The 22815-nt window shown below is 46.9% G+C and overlaps 1 protein-coding gene across 3 annotated transcripts in view; it reads right to left on the minus strand.

The window, feature by feature from the left end:
- SIDT1 (SID1 transmembrane family member 1) overlaps nucleotides 1–22815 on the minus strand; it is a 42222-nt gene that overhangs the window by 4755 nt on the left and 14652 nt on the right. For 2 of the 3 annotated variants that reach the window (XM_051780334.1, XM_051780333.1), the window contains exons 3-21: nucleotides 21760–21930; nucleotides 21515–21560; nucleotides 18577–18678; nucleotides 17387–17470; nucleotides 16700–16793; nucleotides 15984–16055; nucleotides 15518–15611; nucleotides 14041–14084; nucleotides 10096–10167; nucleotides 8367–8515; nucleotides 7656–7729; nucleotides 7049–7115; nucleotides 6331–6404; nucleotides 5627–5750; nucleotides 4455–4572; nucleotides 3446–3582; nucleotides 1644–1752; nucleotides 1233–1247; nucleotides 411–487 (exon numbers count right to left, since the gene is read on the minus strand). In XM_051780334.1, the coding sequence (XP_051636294.1) occupies nucleotides 411–487; nucleotides 1233–1247; nucleotides 1644–1752; nucleotides 3446–3582; nucleotides 4455–4572; nucleotides 5627–5750; nucleotides 6331–6404; nucleotides 7049–7115; nucleotides 7656–7729; nucleotides 8367–8515; nucleotides 10096–10167; nucleotides 14041–14084; nucleotides 15518–15611; nucleotides 15984–16055; nucleotides 16700–16793; nucleotides 17387–17470; nucleotides 18577–18678; nucleotides 21515–21560; nucleotides 21760–21930 (1723 nt within the window). The remainder of the gene's footprint in view (nucleotides 1–410; nucleotides 488–1232; nucleotides 1248–1643; nucleotides 1753–3445; nucleotides 3583–4454; nucleotides 4573–5626; nucleotides 5751–6330; nucleotides 6405–7048; nucleotides 7116–7655; nucleotides 7730–8366; nucleotides 8516–10095; nucleotides 10168–14040; nucleotides 14085–15517; nucleotides 15612–15983; nucleotides 16056–16699; nucleotides 16794–17386; nucleotides 17471–18576; nucleotides 18679–21514; nucleotides 21561–21759; nucleotides 21931–22815) is intronic. The other variant, XM_051780335.1, reaches the window with a different exon arrangement.

The following is a 22815-nucleotide window of genomic DNA, read 5'->3' on the forward strand; positions in this document are numbered from 1 at the left end:
ACAGCCACCATTTCTTACTTTTCTGCTGTCTGCCCCAAGGTGCTGCAGAAATGGCAATTGCTTTTGCTTAAACCACAGAGCCAAAACAGTTGCTGCCTTCCCCAGAGAGGCTGCACTGCCCAGAGCCTCGTACCCATTCCTCTGAACAGATGCCCCAGAGAGCAAGTGCAAAGGCAAATCCTGTCATGCTTGTATCACCTTTGCTTTGATGTTTTATTCACCAAGTTTGAGATTGGGGAAGTCTGGAGGTTGGGGGTAAACCACTGTAGCAGAGATGTACACTTACCCCAACCATTCTGGGAGAGGGAGAAGAAGGGAAGCGGGGACCATCACTTTTTCAAATAGACCAGACTCTTTCCTCTGCACATTGCCTGAAGGGTGAGCAATTGCTTAGATAAGAAGTCACCTACCATGTACATTGGTCGACTGCACTGCTGGATACAGTCTGTGTATAGCACCATCACTGCTCGTCGAAATATGCCCAGGTCTGTCAAAGAAGAGGATAAAAAGCCAGAACAGCCAGCAGAGTGAGCCCCAAAATGGGGACACCCACCAGCTGACAGAGAATCCAAGGTGTCAGAGATGCACTTCTTGCCCTTTGGGAGCAGTCTGTGCTGAGCAGAACAGCCACCACAGGATGTGGATGGCATTTGGCAGAACAACAGGTTAAAAAAAATCAAAACAAAAATCCTCTCAACACTAGCACTACCCAGAAATCAAACAGGCCCTGTCTGTACATGTAAACAGGCTGACTTTGCAATCCCATCTCTGGAAAAGAGATGCGTGTGTGCAGGAACAGGAAAAAACCTTCCATGGAACAAGCTGCCAGAGCAGGAAAACAGAAGAAACAGATCCCACAGCCCTCAGCGGGTCCTAAAGGGACACAGTGCACTCAAGACACTCCGGCTCTCAAAATCATTGCAGAAGCTTCCCTGCAGAGCCATCAGTGGCAGTGGGGATGCATGGACATACATGCACACACATGCCCTTCTTTAGCTATAAATGCAGAGCTTGAAAACACTCCTGTGCTAAGATCAGAGCTCTCCTGTGCTGTATCACCCCTTTCCTGCCAAGGAGCAGGACTGGCAGTGCTGCTGGCAAAATGGTTTCACTTCTGGAGAGCTGACCCCAGGTGGCACCCGAGCCTGCCTCCCCACACACATCCATGCAACTCCTGGCTGCCACACCACTGCACAACTCAGCAGAGATAAAGGAGAGCTGCAGACAGTTACCTGAGTCAGGGCCATCTGAGGCAAACAGAAGCAGAAGAAGAAGGAGAAATATGTTTGTAAGCAGAGCACAAGACACAGTTTCCCCACCAGACCCTCTCCCCCTCACCCTATGACCGAGTGTAGCTCTCTGCTCTGAGCACAGCACTAGGGAGTGTGCACTAGGGAGAGCTACAGCTGAAGGACAGGCTCCCTCAAAGCCCAGCTCTCCTGCCTCCACAGACCCATTGGTCTGGGAAGCAGTAGCACAAGGATTTCAGAGGCCAGGAAGGGCATTGGATGGATGAGAGGACAGGGTAACCTAGAACACAGGCCACAGGACTGTGCTGACAGACACGCTGCACAGGTGACACGCAGGTGACGACAGGAGGCACCTGCACACCCAGGAGGAGATGGATCAGTCACAGCACTTACCCATCTTGAAGCGGCCCATGTAGTAGATCTGGGTGCTGAGAGCCAACGAGGCCAAAACATGGATTATTGAGAAAACAACCCAAAACCACATGTCATTTTTCCCAAACACCTGAAAGCAAAGACACATTAAAAGCAAACTGAGCCCTGTGCAGCAGGACAATCCTTTCCCGTCCTGTATCACCATGGGCCATTAGATAACCTCACTGATTACAGAAAAAAAAACCCTAAATCTTCCCACTTGAAAACATATCTATGAGTTCAAAACAAAGTCCAGAGAGGCAAGAGGAGCTCAGCATTCTGGAGAGGAGACCATTCTGTCTGAATGCTCCTTCAGATAAGAGCAGCAGCTTGGAAGGGCTGCAGCTGGCCCAGGGAGCAGAAACGCAGGGACACCCAGGCCAGGTGAGCTCTCTCTGCTGAGCTGGGCAGCAGCTCTCTGGCCAGGAGCTGTATTTTCACAAAGGCAGTAATGGAACCAACTATTACTTTAATAAGTGTACTGTAGAACAAAAAGGAGAAAACCGCTCTGCAGGCAACTGCTCCTACTGTATATTTTCATTTTATTTAAGGACTGGAAGGGACCTACAAGTGCACGTTAAAGCTATATTAAAACCTTAATCTTTCAGTTATACATTAAGGAGTCCAGAAACTTTGATCTATCTGGCTGTGAGCACTCCCCTTCCCTGGGGCAAAGCACTTGCATGAACTTTCCCCTTTATGTGTGTGCGGAAGAAAACAAACAAACAAACAAAAAAAGCCCCAACACCACCAAAAATCAAGCAGAAAAGCCACCTCTACATGAACCAAACAAGGGAGATGTAGCTTATATGCTCCACTGAACAGCTTCAAAGCATCCCTCAAGAAAAGATACAGCAATCCATAATAAAGCCCCAGTGTTTTGAACCTGGCTGTCAAGATCTACCACACCTATCAAGAGATTCTTGGGAAGTCTCAAGTTTACCAGCTGCTCCTGTATGCCTTATCCCAGAGTCTCTTACCCAGAGACCTTTGCAGTATCAATTGGTATTCCACATTATGTGTGGTAGTGAGGGGCTGACAGCCCAGTGGGACTTAGCTGCTAGTTCAGATCAAGAATTCAACGGATTTTGCCTGGTTACTGATGAACAAAAATGAGTCCTTCAAAAGAAGGGAAACAGAGACTTCCAAAGTAAAGGACAGGATGGGGACTCAGGTGAGCCCAGCTCAATATTTGCAATGCTGTGAGCTAACAGGCAAAGCCCTGTACCACTCCAGCAACTCTGGTTGATTCTTTTTGCTACAGTGCCCTTCCATAGGCAGGTACTCCACACATTTACCTGGGAGCTCCTCAGACATTATCCTAGTCTCCCATCTCTCCAAAGATTGCAAGGCCAGCTGCAGGAGCTGTGCCCAACAACATGGAGTTTTCCCAAGGGGAGAAATAGGCACAAGCAGTTAGGTATCAGATACTTGTCCTGGAAGCTCATCCAGCCTCACCCCGGTCCCCAACAATGTAAGTCACCTCACAGGAAGATCATCTGCATGCTAGGACATGGACACCTGGATGTGTGAATTTCTTCTCTTGAGAAGGATGGTATGTGGTAGCAAAAGTCCAAAAAAGACACCACCTAGAGGAAACTGCTCTGCTCTTCCCCCTCCTGAAAGCCCAGGGGAAGAGAGGAGGAAAACCCAAGAGAACTGAGAATTCAAATGCCAACAGCTGCTTAACACACTCTTATCCTACTCCGCTGCTTTCCCCTCTTAAGCTATGTTCCCAGCCACACCATCTCCTTCCCAGAGAAGCAGGTAAGAGGGAGCCATACCACTCCAAGGACAGCCAGACAGATCACCACAGCAAACGAGGCATAGGCAGAGTAGGCACTGGCATTGATGTCTGGGTGGCGGGTCTGGTAGAGCTTGAGCATGCACAGTCCTGCGATCATGTACATGAAGGAGGTGTCTGTGGAGGGATCACAACAAACAGTGAAAACAGGTACAGCCAGTGGGCTGAGAAAGCTCCTCTGACTGCACACAAAGTAGTGCAGCAGCAGGGCCAATCCCAAGGCTGGCAGGCACAAATCCCTGATGCTACACTACATTGTACAGCACTTCATGCTCTGCCATCTTGCAGCACATGTACCATGCTCTGGGGCAACAAAAACTAAAGGGGATCAGAAAATAGGTGCCCACAGTGCAGCACAGAAACAGGCAGGCAATCACAGAATGGTGCAGGCTGGAAGTAACCTCTCGAGCTCATCTGGTCCAACCCCTGCTCAAGCAAAGTCAGCTATGAGAGGCTTGTCAAGGACCATGTCCAGTCAGGCTTCGAATATCTCCACAGAAGAATTCCCAACCTCTCCAGGCAATCTGTTCAGTCTGTGACTACCCTCAAAGGGAAAAGAGCCTGGCTCATTCATTTTTGTTCCCTCTCATCAGGTATTCAGACTCATAGACAAGATTCTGCCTGAGTCTTCTCTTCCCCAGGAAGGAGCCCACAGAGCAAAATTTCCACTGAGATGTCACAGAGGCTTCCTAGGCTCGAACACTCTGCTCCTCAGGCTGTGCACTTATTACCTTCAAGCACTGAGCTGCAAAACCAATGTGAGATCCTGCCAGCACTGCACTACCAGAGTCCTAAGGACTGGAGAGGAGGCTGACATGTGTTAGTCCCCAGAATCAAAAGCCTCACTGCCTCCTGACTGAGCTTTGAAACAGGCAGTCTCCAGGGAGGTTTGCAAGGGTAGAGGGATGGGAAAAATCAGTAACTCAGCAGGAGAGAAAGCGTGGCAATCCCTAGCTTCAGCTCAAAAGGAGAAAGGAAACTCAGCTTACCAAACTGGAAATTGGAGTAATTAGGGCAGACGTGATAACAGGCACTGAGCACCCCTTCCATCATCAGAGCGATGCCCATAGCATAAAAGAGACCAAAATGCTTTGGGATCCCATAGTCCTGGAAGAGAACAGATCTGCAGAGTAAGTACCCTCACTGTCCTGATGACAGGTGAGCTTCCACCCTCCATCACTTCATCCCTCCTAACTCCTACACATGTCCTTTAGTCTGCAGTGCAGCACAGTGTGCTGTGCACAACCACAGGCTCTGGATTTAGCCACATGGCACAGCCAGTGAATCCACAGGCAGCAAACTCAAGCTAACCATGCTGAAACTTCTGGTCTGAAGACCTCAATGTCTTGGTACCAACATCATGAGACTGAAAATCTCTGTCCTGTACCTCATGCCATACTACATCCTGCCCAAAACTGAGAGAGGACTGGGGACCCAGAATTGTTCTTGTGGTCAGTAGGGTTAGAAGCACCTGAGGAGCAGAGCCCATCAGAGGGCACTTCCATCACAATTTGGCCAAGGTATCATCTGAAAACCACAAGCAGCAGACCCTTACAACTGCTAAGGCCATTACTTGCTACCAAGACAATGAAAACAGAGCTGTTTGTCTCCAGAACTACCAGCACCACTGCCCACAAGGCTGCAGATTTCTCCATCCTCTTTCAGAAGAGTCTGCAGAAGCTCTGGCTACAAGCAGCTCTGCTTCAGAGTAGAGGCAGCCAAATTCCTCTGAGTTATCATAGGCATCTCTATCCCCTCTTGCTAACAAGAGTGCCAAGAAATAACTCTTAATTGTATAAGACAAATCAACTACTTCACTATAACTAAAGCATCTTGGGACACTCCTACCACCCCAGTTCCTCCACAATGAGCACTAGTGGACAAGCCACAGCCATGGGAGTTGTTCCTCTATTGACCTCCTTGTGTTCGTAAGCCCAGGCTGGATCACCACAGCAGTGTGGACGTACTATACGTGGCAAAATACTGGGGTGTGCAAGAACATAAGCATCTCACCTATACCCTTTTGCATAGGAGCTAAAAAGAGGAGGATTCAATTCTCCAGCAAGGAAGGCAAATGGAAACACACTGCGTATCACTCTGTTTTTTGAGTTCATCCTGTCTTCCCTCCCTCCACTCAGCCCCATGCAATCATGCTTCCTACCAGGGTATAGATATCTTTCATCTCCATGGCCCGACGGTGGAGAATGTCCCTGCGCAGCACAATGAGGAGGAAGAGAAAGCCCAGCATCATGTGGCCCACATTGCTGAGGATGTTGTTGAAGGCACTGCAGGAAAGAAGAAGGTTTAAGACAAAGGCAGCACAGTAGCAGAAAGCTGAATCCTGGGCCATAATAAGCTGAACCCATTTTGCTCCCCCTCCACCATCCTCCACCTCAGCAGCTGTCAAAGTGCCAGTTTGACTCTCTCGATGTCAACTGTAGGTCGAGTAGCTCACTTACCCCAGTGAATTTAGCACTGCCTCTGAGAGATGTCCAACTCTGGACTTTCTTTGCACTCTCACATTAATTTAGAGAAATGCTGCACTGAAAGGACTGATTTGAACTTCTTTGCAGAGCTACTGCTCCTTGGATACAAGTGAGAGCATCCAATAGAGCACGGGAGCACCTCACTGCTGTGTCATAGATTTGGTAGGGGCACCCAGGTGCCATATGTTCCTGGGTGCATGTGTCTCACATCAGTAAAGTGCCACTGCTGAGAAAAAAAGAAAGCTCAGAGTCCTAAACTCCCAGTGGTCCTATCAACACAGTTACTGTGAGCCTGACAAGGATAAAATCCTGCCGTGGGCACAGCACAAACACTCGAGAAGCATGAGACAATAATGCAGTGGCCATAGGGCTCACTCACCTCAGCACCCCAAGGGGATGAGCACACAGAAAGTTGTAGTAGCAGATGTCCTGATTGCCAGTCACATTTACTACCTGGACAGAGAGGAGGTGGGAAACCCAATATTAGCAAATACTCCCTTCTCTCGGGGGTTTGCTTCGTGCAAACACTGCATGTACACAAGGTATACCAGGACACAGCCTAGCTCTAGCACTGGCACAGGGGAGTATTGACATCTGTTAGTGAAGCTTTTAGGATGGGATAAGGTGTTGCCAAAGGCCACAAACCTGACAACAGTCTTCAGAGGTAACACTGTGTGCTCTCAACCCCACCACTAATAGATTCTCTTGCAGACATCTGATTAACAGCAGGATAGCAAGGGTAGGGAGAAGGGAGGAGAAATCACTTGTATCACAGCAAACCCTACTTGCTTTCAGTTGTCTTTTACAAATAACAGCATTCCTCCTGTCTCTAAAATGAAACAGGACCCAAATGAGACATCAGTTGAGCAGGAAAACAGCTGTACTCTGACTTCCCAAGCAGAAATAGCAGAACTGCAAGCTGAGCAAGCCAAGCGTGCAGTAACACACAGTACAGAGAGAGCAGCTAAGCTAAACTATCACTCAGACAGAGCAGAATTCCTGGGTGATCCCAGTTTCACTGCAACTGTCATCTTTACACAGCACAACCACAGAGCAAATTTAAAGGCAAAAGGGGACAGCCACAGAGTCAAACGCACCGTCTGGTAAGTGATGACAAGCTGGATGACTGGCAGGGCATAAAACACTGCAATGGTGATGATGTTCCTGCAGAGAGGAGAGAGCAGCAGCAGTTACACACACCAAAACAAGTGCACACCTGGGACAGAGGCCCAGGGTGCTTTTGGAGGAACATGTACACTTCAGTGCCCAAGGGCACAGATCCTGCTCTCGGAGGTTACGATCTCATTATGCTCTCCTGAAGTTGAAGAGCACATGTGCTAGTGCAAACAAGGCAAATACTAAGAGCACAAGAAAAGCCAGGATGTTGACCACAAGCTCCTGTGTTTGAGTGCCAGTTTCTCCCCTTCCACACTATGTTCCAGCACACCAGTTGTTACCACGCTTAAAAGCAATGATGCAAAACAAAATCCATTGCCAGGATCATGTGTGCACTGGTCCACAAATATCATTATTTGAGGTATGTGGGATTTGCAGTTACTGGTTGGAACAGGGTGAGAAAGTGTAACAGGATGGTTCAAAGAATATCCCCACATCCAAAGTGTGGTTAAGAAGGGCAGGTGGACAAACTCCAGAACTAGAGACAGTTTCCAGAGCTTGGGTCTCACCAGTTTGCCTTCTCCTTACCAGAAATAGATTTTGTACTTTTTGCTGACAATCCTTCGGTCCTTCCTAGACAAGTCTGATAGATAGAGGAACACCTAAAACATCAGTGGATGGGGAAAGAGGGAAGAAAACAGAAGAAAACCAATGAAGATTACAGAAGCCAGTAGAAGATCCTTAAGTATTCAGACAACCTGCAGCTTGGCGCTATTTGGACTGTTTTCATTCAGTGAGATTGTTGTGTCCCTTGATTCTATGGAGCTGAGTTCTGCAAAATCCTCTGACCTCCAGGAATGGCTACAGACACACAAAACAGTGCAGGATGACAAAAGGAGGCAGCTTGAGAGCTGCTAGCTTAAAGCCCCTCTGTACATCCACTGTAGTCACACTACTTGTACCAGATTAACTACCTACTATTGCAGATTATTTTCTCACTATCTGTCACACCTCCCTGGACTTTCTGGGACACTCTCTGGGATTCTTCCTCCTTTCTCAATAGTCCCCAATACATTCTGATTTTCCATATTAAATCACTCATTTCAGCAGAGCACTTAGCACAGCAGGAAAACTTCTAGTGACTGAAAAAAACCTAAAAAGCACATTCAGCTTTAGGAGATTAAATCCACCTAACAGGGAAAAGGAAACTTCAAAATCCTGGTAAGTGACTAGTGCTGGTCCTCGCCTGGATGTGCCCATGGCCCAGTACCAGGGCCACAGCTGCAGTACCAGCCATACCTTGGTGCGGATGATGTTCTTATCACTTTCAATTTCTGGCATGGTGTCGAAGTCACTCTCCTCCTCCACAGAGCTGTCTGTGTCAGAACCAGCTGGTGGCCTGCACTCAGGGGAGGACATCTGACGTCCACCACTGGAGCTTGACTCATCTGGACCAGAGTGGGGAGAAGGAAACAGGCAGGGTAAAGGTTGAATCCCTCTATGCACAGCAAGAATAAAGCTGTCCCAGATACCAGCTGCACTCGATTTGATACGGCCATTTCAAGGAACAAGTTTTTCCACGATCCCAAACCTTCCTAAAAGTATGAAATTATAATCTAAGAGCACTTTCAAAGACCACTATCTCCCCCTCTGGGCTCTGAAACCTGGAATTCTGAGACAAGCCAAAAAGCTCTAGTGAAAGCAGCAGACTGTTAGGGGTCAAAACCACACTGACCTAGTCAACCTTCAGATTTTATGTAAGATTTATATATATACCCTTTTCTAAAAATATTGTAGAACAAAAGCCAAAGAAGAAGTAAGTCGATTTTTCAAAGCAAGTAGAGCACCAACTTTGCTCCCATTGCATTCACAGTATCGGTCACCTGTGGGTCAGCAGGATCCACCTGCACCTCTCACAGGCTGGCCAAGCTCCCAGCCCCTTGCCCATGCTGGCACAGGCAGAACACGAGCTTCTTCCTCATTTCCCAAATGCTTTTAAAGCATTTCCTTGGTATTTGGGGAAGGGGGGGGGGGATAGGGTGGTGCTGAAGCCCTCAACTCTACTGCAGGACTTAAATCCTGAATTTTTCCCAAACCTCATGAAAAAAAAGTTCCGTGTTTCTTTGTCAGGCATTGAGAGATACCACATCTTCACAGTCCAACAACTGGATGGTATTTGGAGAGTCAGGGTTGTTATTACACAACAGTGAGCAAATGCATCCTGAACAGGGACCAAAAATTACACAGAGCTGCTCTATTCTCATTTGAGCAGCTGCCTCACACTGCCCTGCACCTGCAAAGCCTCACCCTGCAATCTGGGTCCACAAGCTGTCAAATTCAAGGACTGTCCCAAAGCCCACTGAGCTATTCAATGCCTACAACCCTCACAGGAGGGGAAACTGCTGTAAGGAGGAGACTTAGAAATACTCTGGCAAAGGAAGTAATTTCCCATCATCTCAGATTAGCAGGACCCTTGGGAAGTTTCTTCCTCCTCTGCCGCCAGGGCATGGTTCACCTGCTGACAGCATGACATTATTTCTTCCCTAATGAAACCTCTGGAGTGCAAGAAGCTTCAATCCTGTTTTGCACTGCAGCACACAGCCGTTCAGCCTTCCAGAGAAAGGCATGCTTTGGTCTAAAGGCAGGTTTGATGAGCTAATAGTAGGCTTCTAGAAGCTTGCTTGGGAGGGACCTTTGTCAGTCCCTAGTAAATGTCCTGTCTGAAGCAGTATTGTCACCAACACTTCTCAGGTGACTATTGCTTTGTCTAGCTGAGACAAACGTTTCCAATGACAGTCTCTCTGAGCACCTCTATCACGGATTTGCCACCTTTATCATGTAGATGCTTTTCCCTGAAGTGCAACCTAAACCTCCCAAACTGCAATTATTTTGTTTCAAGTAGTTCCAAGATGCTCCCAAAGTAGCTTGCAGCTTTATTCCTTTCTGACCTTAAACCACCTTAAAAGAGTGCCTTCTCCTCCCCCAGGCAGAACCTTCCCCATGCCCCCAGTTCTGGAATGTACTGTACCAATAGCACCATAGCTGCTTCCCTCAGGAGTGCTGGCTGAGATGGGGTGTGAAGAAGTCATAATCCCAGATCCTGCAATGCAAACAGACCCAAGAGGGACCATTAGCTTCATGTCAGTGCTCCAAAACACGTCTCTGAGGTGAACACAAACAGCTTGAAGAGCTGGAGGGGCTTGGGAAAAGCAACATTTCTCTAAACAGATGGCAGTCTCTAGAGTATACTGTGCAAAAGGAAAACCCTTGTTTTGCAGTGTGAAGCAAACCCATTCCCTTCAGCCTCCTCAGACAGGCTGCCAGTGAGAGGCCACCTGGCAGCATGAGCCCCCCTCCAGCACCGTGCAGGGAACACACTAGGGCTGCAAGACTTGGGAAATTTTAGAACAAGTCTCTTGATGTTCTGAACACTCTTCTGAATTTCTAATTCTTCTCCTTCCCATCTTCATGCAACTGACCTCTCCAAATATTGCTACCTCCAGATACCCCTGGAAGAGTCACAGATTTTAGCAAGGCAGCTGCAACATAGTTTTAACCAAGCAAGGAGAAGGCAAAAGATACCCCACACAAGAAGTGGCCATAATCTTGTGCTGATGATAAGAGCAGAAGCCTTCGAGGGCTGGAGAGTCCCCACCTCCTGCCCACACATCTGAAGCAATGAGGACTGTACCTCACAGTCAGGTTACACTGGGACTGTACCCTCCTGCCTCCACATTCCCTCTTTTTTTGCTTCCCATGGTGGAGCTCAGCAGCTGAACTGGCAGCAGACAAACATGGCAGGAAACAGAGCCCACTGAATCCCTTCACTGAGGGATGAGACACCCATCTCCACAAAACAGAGAGAAGCAAGAGCAGCAGGAGCAGGACCACGTCTTCCAGTGGTGGCAAACAATGAGACAGGTTCAGTTACTTTAAAACTTCACCCTTGCAACAACACCATGTGGTCAGTCAGCAGCAAAGCGATGAACGTGGCACAGTACTTAGAGCCAAGCAACCTTACTGCAGCCTGGAAATGGCCTGGCTTCTCAAGCTGCATCTCTGGCTTCCCAGTACTTGATCTGTCTCAGACAGCAGAGGCAGACTCCTCTTTCCAGCTGGAAATTCTGGGCACTTCTGTAACACCTTGCGTAGGTTTTTATACCACTTCCATTAGCCACATATGTAAAGGGACTTAAAACTTGTCCCTGCCTGAGCCCAAATCAAGGAAGCACCCTTACAGCAATGACATTTGATGTTTCAAGTCCCAGTGACTGCTTTCCTTTGGCATGTTCATTCTGCTTGTTGCACTGTGGGCTAATACTTGGTCTCCATTTCAGCTCCTCTACCCTCCTGCCCTATCCCTCTAACAGGGCAAAGGAACAGCTCAGAGGAGCATCAGAAGTGAACAACAAGGCATGGACTGAGCACCAGAGGGAAAGCGCTGGCACAACTTAGCCCACCCCTTGAGCCCTGAGCTGAGCTTAACAAGATGTTGTAAGTCACTGCAGGAACAAAATCCAGCTTCTGCTCATCAGCTCCCATGCAAACTCCCTCTCTCATGGCAGTTTTTCCTGTTGCTTTAAAATCACTTGGAAATCCAGATCACTGGGAAGAAGCATTTCCCCATGTTTGTGCCACATGTGCAAATCCTAGTCCTGTCAGTCCTGTCCCACAGGGATGCTCTCTCCTAATTTTAGACCAGGCTTTATTGCCTCAAAATGAGCTGTCAAACCTTCTCTTCCAAGTAACCAAAGGAACATTTAAATCTGGACAAAGCAGGGAAGCCAGGGAGAAAAGGCATTCTGCCCTGCCTCTAACAGCCACTTTGAATCCAATTCACCCAATAATTTCAGTCCCACTTCCCAGTGCATGAGTGAGTCAGCAAAGTAAATGTACCAGGTGTGGTTCTTCCAGATATTGCCTCCACCAGATAGTGATGATGTGGAAGGGAAGGTGTGCCACAGGATTAAAAAAAAAAGTGAACTGCAGAAGTCAGACATAAGATGGGTGACAAGAGCAAAGGGGCACATAGAGTTGGAGGATATTCAAGGACAAAGGGCAGAAACAGATTGCTCAACACTCCCATCCACAGTTTCTTGGTGGGGAAGGGGAAAGGAATGGGGAGTGATGAAGGCAAGACCCAGGGTTACTTTGGAGGAAGAGAAATTCCAGTGGGTGGAAAGAGGAGAAAGAAAAACAGAAAAAGCCAGCATGTCCTGAGTGACTTGGAAGACAGGGAAGATGCTAATTACCATTTTATGGGCATCAGTCAGACACACCCTGAATAAACACAATAGAGAAAGAAACAGTATATGGGTAGAACATGGTTCCTCCCCAGAGGAAAGGACACAGCAGTAACATGCAGTGCCAGACCCCAGTGGGGGTGGCATGGATTACGAGGGAAAGAACAGCTCACAGAAGCAGCAGGTGCCTCTGCGAGGAAAACTGTGCAGGAACTGTGCTCCTCTTTCCCTTCACAGCAATCCTCCCCACTCACTAACCCAGTTCTCTGCCTTCCAGGTCCATACTAAGAACAGCATCTGTGCCCTGCAACTTCTTTGGGAACTTCCCAAGCACCAGAAATTAACTTCCACCTCTCACCAGGGCATCTTAGAAAGTAGCTTCTAGGCTGCCTGCAGCCTATTAAACCTCAGCTGCACCACCAGTAGCACTCCCTGGGACTTCTGGTCTCACCTGGCTGAGACTGTGCCTCCCTGCCTTAGCCAGTGATCCTTTGTCACCACCCTGGAGCTCTTCCACAGCCTCAGCCAGGTCTCTTCAGCTTCCCCCAACTCCCCAACACACAGGCCCTTCCCATTTCTCCAGTGCCCTAAGACTTGCTCTTGTTTTACAAAAGGATCCATTCAAAATTATTTAAAATAAGAATACATTTAAGGACATTTTTACAGTCTCCTGTTCATGTGGTGAAGAAAATCTTTCACATATATTCCAAGCACAGGGATGCATATGTAGATCTTAGTGGCTGAAGAAGCAAGAAGCCACTCCTGAGAATCCAAACACCCCCAGGTCCTCGGCAGAAATATTAATCCAAGTAATGCCAGGTCAGAGTGAAGTTCCACTGCTGGTCCTTTAAGCACAGCTCAATTATACTAGTATGCTTATCTGATGATATGTAGCAGACCAGAGAGACTGAAAAAGCTGGGCATGAAAAAAGGGAATACATCAAGAACCTTAATAGTGCCAAAACAATGTCCTCCCTTCCTCTAGGAGAGAGGTACAAATGACCTCATCACCAATGCTTTGAACTACTTTGCAGGCACTAAATATTTAATCAAAATGAAAAGGCCAGACTCCCACACCACCAGAAAGCAGAAACTCCCAGTACTCCCCATCCACATGACAAAAATTTCCATCTCTCACTGGTAGCTTCTCAGATGCAGCTATGTTTTTGTAAGGCAGAAAGCTGCAATATGTTGAGATGTGGGTGCAGCATAAAGTAAATTGAATCCAATGCCAAAGTAAATATCACAAATGCCACTACCTAACTATTAGTCATTCATTCACCTGGTTGTCTGCAACTTCCAGTTAAAAAAATTAAAATACCTCATGCTTAAGGAGAGTATTAAAATACCTCATGCAGAGGAGCTCTTAAAGCATAAGATATACCCAAAGTGCCTTGCTTTAAAATCAACAGACCTGACATCAGGAACATTAGCCTGTAACTAGGTCTCAGCAAGGCTTGACCTTCCTCCACCCCTTTAAAAGCCAGCTCCTCAGAGTAGGGGTCAGGACCAAGTTCAGGTGAGCTGGCTTCAAATGCCCTCTCTTATGATGGCAGTGAGGAAGCTCTAACATCTTTCATCAGCACCAGAGACTGTGGTACATGTACATGAAAGATGGCTCGAAGAGACTGAAGGTACTTGACTGACAGCCTGTCCCTTGCCTAGCCTAGGACCTCTGCTGTTCACTTAAAGTTGCTTGAAGTTGTCACAAAACAGAAAAGAAACCTTACCATGCTCGGGACTCAATCTCCCAGCAGAAGCCTTCCTTTGAACCCTGAAAAGGAACGGACAGCACTCATGAGAGACCCAACAAACCCCATCACCTGCCAGCCATGGCAGGATTATCTAGGACACTAATAGGTAAACATGGTGCAAGCTCTAAAAAACAAATAAAACCAACAAAAATAAGCACAAAAGAAACAAACAACACACAACAACAAAAAAAAGAAAAATACTGTTTGGATGAAACACAGCTTAGCCATGACTGCCTGCTGTCCACCTCTCTGACTCCCAAAGCAACAGAGGGCTTTTCTATGCCCTCACCTACCCAGCAGAGGTGGGACAACCGGTTACATGACTATCCCATCCTACACTGCTCACCATGTTGGGAGAGACCCTCACACCACCTTCCCAAACCCAGCTCCACCACTTAGAGAACCAAGCACATAAGAATCTACTGAAAGGGCAGCAGGAGCTAGAGGTGCTCATCAGCACAATGCTTAAGAAGCCCATATCACCTCCTTCAATGCAGATGTCAAGCAGGAGATGGTGAAAAAACAACAACGACATATTCCCACAACAAAGAAAAAATAACAGCAAAGAAGATTGCACACTTGCACACACTTAAGTAATTTCATTGAATTGTTCCAATGAAATGTTTGATTAATGTGTCTTGAAGTTAAGCCATGTCCCCATCTTGAAATTCATTTGTTTCAGAGCATCGAGTCTTAATGATTCCCTGTTCTGGAGGGGCTGAGAACTCTTTCTCACATTGGGGTCTGAAGAGGTGGCTGACAAGCACTGTTCCCACAAAACCAACCTGCTACTTGATGAGAGCTTTATGTTTCTTCCCATGCCAACCTTTGTCCAGAGGGGCAGGGAGGAGTATTGAAGGGGCCTCCCTCTTCTCAAGCCTCCAAACATCTGGACAAAGGATTTGCTCAATGATTTTCACTGTTTATGCAGGCAGCAGTGAGTGATCCCAACAAACTCCACCATCTCCACCACCTTATGCAGATACTCTTCTCAACACAAGCCCAGACACCAAAGTCTGGGGCAGGTTAGGCAGGTAAGGAAGGAAAACAGCACTCTTGGGACTCCAAGGCCCCATATGTGTCACTGCCACTTATTGCAGTAATCAGTCCAGCAAGAAAGTACCTTAGTTCCTCAATGCTCTGGCATTCCATATCCCAGACTGGCCGCATCACAATTCCCACCTGTGCCCCAGTGTCCTCATATAAGGAAACCTAGGGTTGAGGAAGCACAAGATCTGAAGGGCAGACCTTTAGGTTTTCATCATTGCCATGGTCCCCAGAGCAGAGGAAGAAAAATTTTCTGGCTGATGGCCAGTAGGAGCCCACTGGATAGTCATGGAATTCTTTAGCTGCTCTGTTCGGATGCTTGTCACCCCAAATGTACTGCAGGGTGAGGTATCCCTGAGGATGATGAGAAACAGAGAGGCTATTCTTGTATAACTCCTCAACTCACCTAATGTAGTGCACAAAAGCAACAACCACTGAGCCCAGGTAAAAGGAGAGGAAACCCAGGAAGCTGAAGAACATGGCCTGGACATAAACGGACTCTGAGGAAAGAGAAGACATCAGTCTCAGCCGGGACAGCACCTCCCAGGGACAGCACTCATGTCCTGCTCTTCCCAATACCACCTGGTGACAACGCCCAGTCCCAAACAGCCCTTCAAAACCCATCTCCTTTCTTCAAAAGAAGTTACCAGAACCTGTTGCAAGATCTCCCTCCATTTCTCCACCCCCAGTGCTAGCTGGTGTGCCCATGAGATCACCCTGTGCCACACAGCACCTCCTGGAAAGGACTAGGGTTCCAATTGCTGGTGCTTTCAGCACCATTCCATCAGAGGCTGCTGGCCCAGTCATACCCTTCTATTCAGAAGTGCCAAGTTCCCCTGTAAAGTTGCACTGCTCTGCCCAAAGACACTGACTTTTAATAGAGGGTACAATCGTCACTTGAAGGCTCTTTGTCCGCTGCAGGTTCCAGGTACGGTTGGCATTCCCTGTGAGAGGTAAAGTGTACAGCAATTATAAAAACAATCAAACATTAATGTCCTCTTGCCCTGATCTTTATTCTCTGAACTTGCAAAAACAACAGGATCTGGCTTTTCACTGCAGTCTCTGTGTGGTTTTGCTTTAAACTGCTCTCAGACTTGTCAGTATACAGACTTTTTCAAATGTTTCCCCCCTCCTCCCTATCCACAACCTATTTTTCAGACTAGAAATCCCTGCTTCAGCCTTCCATACATTGCTGAAATCTGGGTGCCTGAATCGCAAAGGCATCTCTTCTATTCATTTAGTCCCCAAAGGACAGATGCTCTCATTACAGACACTGGGACACCATTTTTGCCTGTGGACAAATCTCTGTGAGTAAAACACTTCCGTGCAGGATGCCATGCTAGAAACTCTCTATGTTTCACCAGGGCTTAGCAAACTTGGCCAGTACAGCTCTGCTGACAGCTTTAGGATAAGAGAAAGACACCCTCATGGGGAAATTGGGGCAGGGAGGGGCGGGGGGGGGAAATCACAGCTACCTGGATAAAACAGAGCTATATGACCATCCCATGTCATCCCACGGGAAGGTCCCAAAGGATACCCACTTCATCACACAGATGCAGCACTAAATCCACCTCCCAGAACAACTTACCATGAATTGAAGAAGGCACAGAACCCCCACAGGCATAATCCTCCGGCTTGATGACGAACACAACGAAGAACTGCTCACCTGGGAAGTCCTTTCTCTGCACAAGAGGACGGAACAAGACAGAATCCACAAGACATGAAGCCTCTCCCTCTAATGCAAAGCACGGGTGGTGCTCCAAAAGGCCAGAGGTCAGGTTTTAGTTGCTATACAGGCACCAGCCTTACAGAGACCCACCTACTCTGGACAGAGTCTGGCTTCTGGGGATGCTCCCCTCATCCTTGCTGACAATAAGCTGGGTTCACCAGTATGCAGTACAGCAGTACCCCAGTACAAGCAAACCAATACTGATTTATTTATTTATTTAGTGAAAACCATCTACCTCAGTTTTGCTTATTATAGAGGCCCTACTACCACCACTCAGTGGTAGAAGAGCCAAGGTTCAAACAGAAGAATCCTGGCTTCAGCTACTCTGATCTAGAGCCTCAGCACCCAAAATATTTGCCTAAGCAAATGTAAGCAAGTTTTCTGTAGTAATAAGTAATGTCACTTCTTCCACTTACATCAGCTGACCTGATAAAAGCAAAGGCTGGTACCCATAGGAGGATGATCAAAAGAAAACTAGGAATGCATAGAAAAAGCCACTGAAAAAAAACCCTACAAAAAACACTGGGACAAAAATCAGCATCTCACCTGCACTGTTATGGCTGCTTGCTTAGTCATAGACTGGTAAACACCGTTGAACTCCACATTATGGTCCAGGTCATACACTGGGCACTAAAACAGACACAGCTAAGGGTTAAACCAGGGACAGCATCTGAACTAATTTCAAAGGAAGTCAGCTGGAGAATACAGGGCAGAACAGCAGAAGGCCTCAGCCAAAGTATCAAAAGGGAACAAAACAACTAGAATCCATTAAGAAGTTAGACTGCTCTGAAGACATCAGTTGTGACCTGCACTCACTGATCTTGGTGTTCTCACAAGAGGACTGCAATTTAATGCCAAACGAGGATTCAGCCAGATTGATCACTCCACCATTCCCACAGGATAGTGCAAACACTCAGCTGAACACTGGTTGTGTCACACACTTCACAGTGTGTACTATATGCCAAGTGCTTGCCCTCATTTCACTTTCCCACTACTTTCAATACCTGAAAGATTGAATCATCTATCACAGTCTCCCCTCCTGCCCTTCCACCATTCAGACATTGGGATGTGGGCAAGAGTTGATGCCATCCACTTCTTTCTTCACCCCAGGTATTAAAGGCAACTCCCAGGGCTTCAGAGCCAGCACCCAAGGCATCCTGTACCTGTGTTGCCATTTTGCTGCTCTTGCACTGCAGGTCCCTGCATCATTCAGGGACGTGGGAAAGGAGGATAAATATCATGCTATTTCCCAGCTGCAAGCAACAGCCATTCTCCCCTTCCCAGGAAAGTGGATGAGTAACTACACAGAGAGAAAATTGAATTGGAAAGGAGAGACCTTATTGCTGAAAATCAAGCTGCCTTGAGACAGGGGAAACTCAAGGGAACAGCACTGTTTCCTCCCTCAGCCACCCAATGCCATTCCATGGAGAGACAGACTTACATCACAAGGCAGCAGGGAAAATCTCAAGGGGAACACAACAAATGCCCTATGGACAGGCTGGAAAGGAACAGCTTGTTCACCTATTTGCAACAAAAATTTCCATATGAGCTGCTCGAACTCAGCATCTCTGCCTCTTTCCCACAGAATTTTCGTTCCTCTTTCAGGGGTTCTCTTTGCCACCACCACCACCAGGGTGAAGTCCTTCATAGGGCTTCTCTCTGTAGGGCACAGACCCCTCACAACAGGATACAGAACTCCTTCAGGCAGCTCCTTACCCTTCTCTGCTCAGACTTACCACAATATCCTGGACGGAGACAACTGAGCATGGGTACGCTGCATCAGACACCACATTAATAATGACTGAATCGACATCCTGAGGAAATTTGTACAGAAAATACTGAGGAGAAAGCAGAGAGCTGAGAGTTATGATCCAGAAATCACCCCTGGCAGTAGCTTCAGCACCTTCCTAAACTGCCTGTGCAGGCCTAGCTGGGCTTTGCAGTTGAATGTGGATGGCCTTCACAAAAATTCAGATTTCAAACATTAGGACCTTAAACTACAGAAGAGCAGATTAAACACAACTCTCCCCCTTGCACATCATGCTATTAGACATAAACATCTTCAACACGCAAGATACAGCATAGCTTTTGCTCCTTTAAGCTTTTTACCACCTGATAAAGCTAAAGTGACTTCATTTTACATCCCATTCCATTTTATGTTGCTATGAGCCATTTCCAGCTGTTTCCATACTGCTGGCTGTACTTTATATATGGAACACATCATGGAGTTTACCTCAAATGTGTTGCCTCAAAGACAGACTGTGAAAAGTATTAGGTCAAATGGCTGAAACTCTGTCAAGAGTTTCATTAATAAATGATTGATACCAGTTGTAGGATTTAGGATTTTTTCGTTTCCAATGCAAACGGTAATGGGGGTTTTCTCTTCTCACTTCAGCTTTTCAAATAACTCATCTGTAGCTCTGAAAAACATTGGGAGACACTAACATCTGCCAATATTCTTACTTTTCCTCTGGAGGCAAGGAATGGTGTGCTTGTGCTTCCACGCTTTGACCAGGCCCACAGGACAGTTTGTGGGGTCAGAAAGTGCCCTCTTTGTCCTGGTAAGGGCTTTTTCAGATTTGGGCAAAAGATGTTCCAGGGAATACCATTATTTGTATATTTTTCCAGTAAAAAGTCTGATGTACTGCCCCAGCCAGTTGCTGGAGAAGTAGGGTTTCTGCGCCTGCCTCAGCAGGCAGGCTTGTTGCAAGGGGTCTCACCATCCTGCTTGGAGCCCAGACTCTGAGAGCTGTTACAGCTACCAAGAGGGGCTGACGGACACCTCACCTCACCTCAGAGGGTACACAAGGCTGAGGACTGCCACCAGCCACCTTCCTTCCTTCCATATGGTCACCAGGCAGCCACTGCCGCCACACTGGAAGCTACCACAGCTCCTACTCCCAAGTCCTAAGACCTTCCAAACTGTAGAGCTCCCTTTATGTCTCATAAAACCTTGGCGGTGAGAAAGGGCCAGCTATTTCCCTTTTCCCTTCCCACATGCCATTCCCAAGGAATTAAGGCCCCCTACTGGAAGGGCATGGAAAAGCAAGAACTCACCCAAGCTTTTTTCCAGTTAGCCCATTTCTACTAAAGCATATTATTCCCATCACCCTCTCCAAGCAGGTTGCCTTCGCTGCTGAGGGAGCTCTGGCTCCAACTGCAAGTCCTTACTGAAAACTCACCAAGCCGGTTTCTTTAGCTGAGCATGGTTTATTTCCACCAGGCAAGGATACTGGCAGCCTGAGCTCCTGGGTTTCCCAGGTACACTGCCCTTGGAAAGTTTCAGGTCCTTGAGGAAGTCACCCATGAGGATTCTTCTACAGTTTTCTCTAAGCCACACTTACACCAAAGCACAGAATTAATACAAGGGGAACTGAGGCCTAGAGTTCTCTGCTGCAAAGACTGTGAGTGTTATAAACATATCCAGCAACACTTCTGACCTATACAAGCATATCCAATTTCTGCTTCTGCCCTCAGGCGTGAGCTGTGTTCCACAAAACACCTCCTTCAATTGTTACACTTGTCTTTTTCCAACAGCCATCTATATCCTGAATCATCTTTTTTTTTCCCTTCCTCCTATAGATTACTTAACACTTTGATTTACAAAAATCTCAGCATTATACCAATTAAGAAGCACTCATCTTCTACTCCATACAGCTGGTTTTTAATTAAAAGTCACAAATCTCTTATTACTAATTGTGACAAAAAAAACCAGACCAGAGTCACAGAGTTAATTCCAGGCCAGACCTTGAACAGTCTACATTCAAAAGATAAAATCCTAAGTAATGAGTGGTTTTTTTCTAAAGAGTCACCACCATTCTCTACACTTCTATAGTATAAAATACTGCGTGTATCTGCAAACCAGCTTCAGACATTTCACAACAAAAAAGATTAGCTGGGATGCTTGGTAATAGGAAACCTAAAATTAAGTGGTATTACTAACAGTGCAAGCAACAACAAAAACAGAGTAACAGGCAGCTTGGGTAAATTACATACCTTTCCAGCTCTACAAGTTCCTTTATCTCTATAGCTACTGCTAACAGCATTTTCATTCAAGAGAGGATTTGTATCTGCAGGGCTCTAAACAAGGCTGTCCAGCTGGAGGTGCCGCACATACGTGCTTCCTTCTGAACTTATAGACATATCAGGCATTTCATTTATCACCTCACACCTTGACTTGCTGCCCTGAGCAAGGAATAGCAGTGTGAGTTCTGCTGCACCTTTACAGCTTCTTTATTTCTGGTTTGGTTTTTTTCCCAGTAAAGATTGCATCTTGAGAAGTCACGGTCAGGCAACTGAACCAGCACTGCCTGGAACAAGACACTGGTGTGCACCACCTCACTTCCCATGAAGTGCAGCAGACCAAAGGCCTCTGGACTTTTGTACATTTCTGACATTTCCTGGAGAGCCAATACCATTCATTTGCTCTGCTCATGGGTTTTGGCTCACTGAACTGCTTTGCAAGAGGACCCCAATGTGTCCCTAGAGCGGTTGAAACAGTTACCTCTTCACTATATCCACAGAAAATTCAACAGTAAGGAAAGTTCCCTGCATCCTAAGAGGGAAACAACCTAGTCACATAAGATCTTTTCTATCTCTATAGAAAAGATCACATCAATCACTTGGATGTGGTAAGATATACAGGCAATAATGCTACATGGCACTTCTCCTTACCTGGGGCTGGGAAGGGCTGGCAGTGAAGTTAAAGGCTCTGTTGGTCCTAGAAAACAAATGCCAGTATGTTGAAGTCTAAAACTTTCAGAGCTGGAATATACACAAAGTACCCTCAGATTGAACAAAAGAAAAAATAATTTTTTTTTCTGGGAAGGAAAAAGAAGGGAAGAGTAGGCAGATGGACCAAATCCCTGTATAAGAGATCCATGAAGAAATTACATTTGTATTCTCACATCCCAACTTACTCAAGTTGGAAGTTCTTGAGCCTGGTGACTAGCAGCTCATAGGCAATGTTAAATGGTGCCATGGAAGCAACATCCACAAATATAATCTGGTCAGAGGGTCTTGTTTCAGGTGTCGGCTCCGAGGGACAGAGGGTGCGACTCACTTCTTGGTAGTTGTAGGTCCTCTGATAGCTACAACAGCCAAGGGAAGGAGGGAAGGGAAAGTTGGATGGCAAAGCGAGCGAGAGAGAGCAGTTAAAAAGTTGTTCAGCAGTGCTAAGAATGACATCATTTTTCCCCTGCTCGCATAACTGCAATTGTAATCTGAAAGGCCAAGGGCATTCAGTATTTTATTCAAAGCTCAAACTCCACTTGTCTCTTGGGGTCCACACGAGGGACTGGTCATCTCCAATGTTTCACTTCCCTCGAGGATGCCCATGCCATCTGTAGATCTTTAATATCTGCCATTTACTGGAGGCAAAGAGCAATGACAGCCCAGAGCAGCTGCTGCTGTAACCATCCCCTCTGTCAGGCAAAACACTGCAGGGTATCTGCTGCCCAGCACCAGGACTCAGTCACAGGACAAAACCCCAAATCTCAGATGGTCTAAGGAGCCTGTAAAGTTTCCATATCTGCAGCCCAAAGAGCTCTGAGGTTGAAGGTATAAAGCAGTGTCCCTTTTGCAAAGAAAACGCCTCCCAAACAACCACCCCAGAATAGACTTAACACTTGGGTTTACCTGGGGTGGAAAACAAAGGAGAGCCCTTATTTCCTAAATGCACTGTAACACAACAATTGAGAGTGCTCTTTCAAGAGCTTGTTCAAACCCTGCTCCGAAATAGAGCCCAAGAACTACCCGCACACATGGTAAGCAACTGTGGAATGACAACAGTGACATGTGGTAGATTCACTGGCAGATTCCCAGGAGACAAGCCTCCTGGTACTCTGTGTACCTATTTGAGAAACTAAGAGACAAGAGCAGGCTGCCAAGTAAGAGGTTACCAACCAAATCTTGGTCTTCCTGTTGACAGTGATCAAGCACGCTCTGCTACCAAGCCCTGCAGTCTACACAGGTTA

The sequence above is a fragment of the Manacus candei genome, unplaced genomic scaffold, assembly GCF_025592945.1.
Source record: "Manacus candei isolate 608988 ecotype Guabito, Panama unplaced genomic scaffold, ASM2559294v1 h1tg000014l, whole genome shotgun sequence".
Taxonomy (NCBI): domain Eukaryota; kingdom Metazoa; phylum Chordata; class Aves; order Passeriformes; family Pipridae; genus Manacus; species Manacus candei.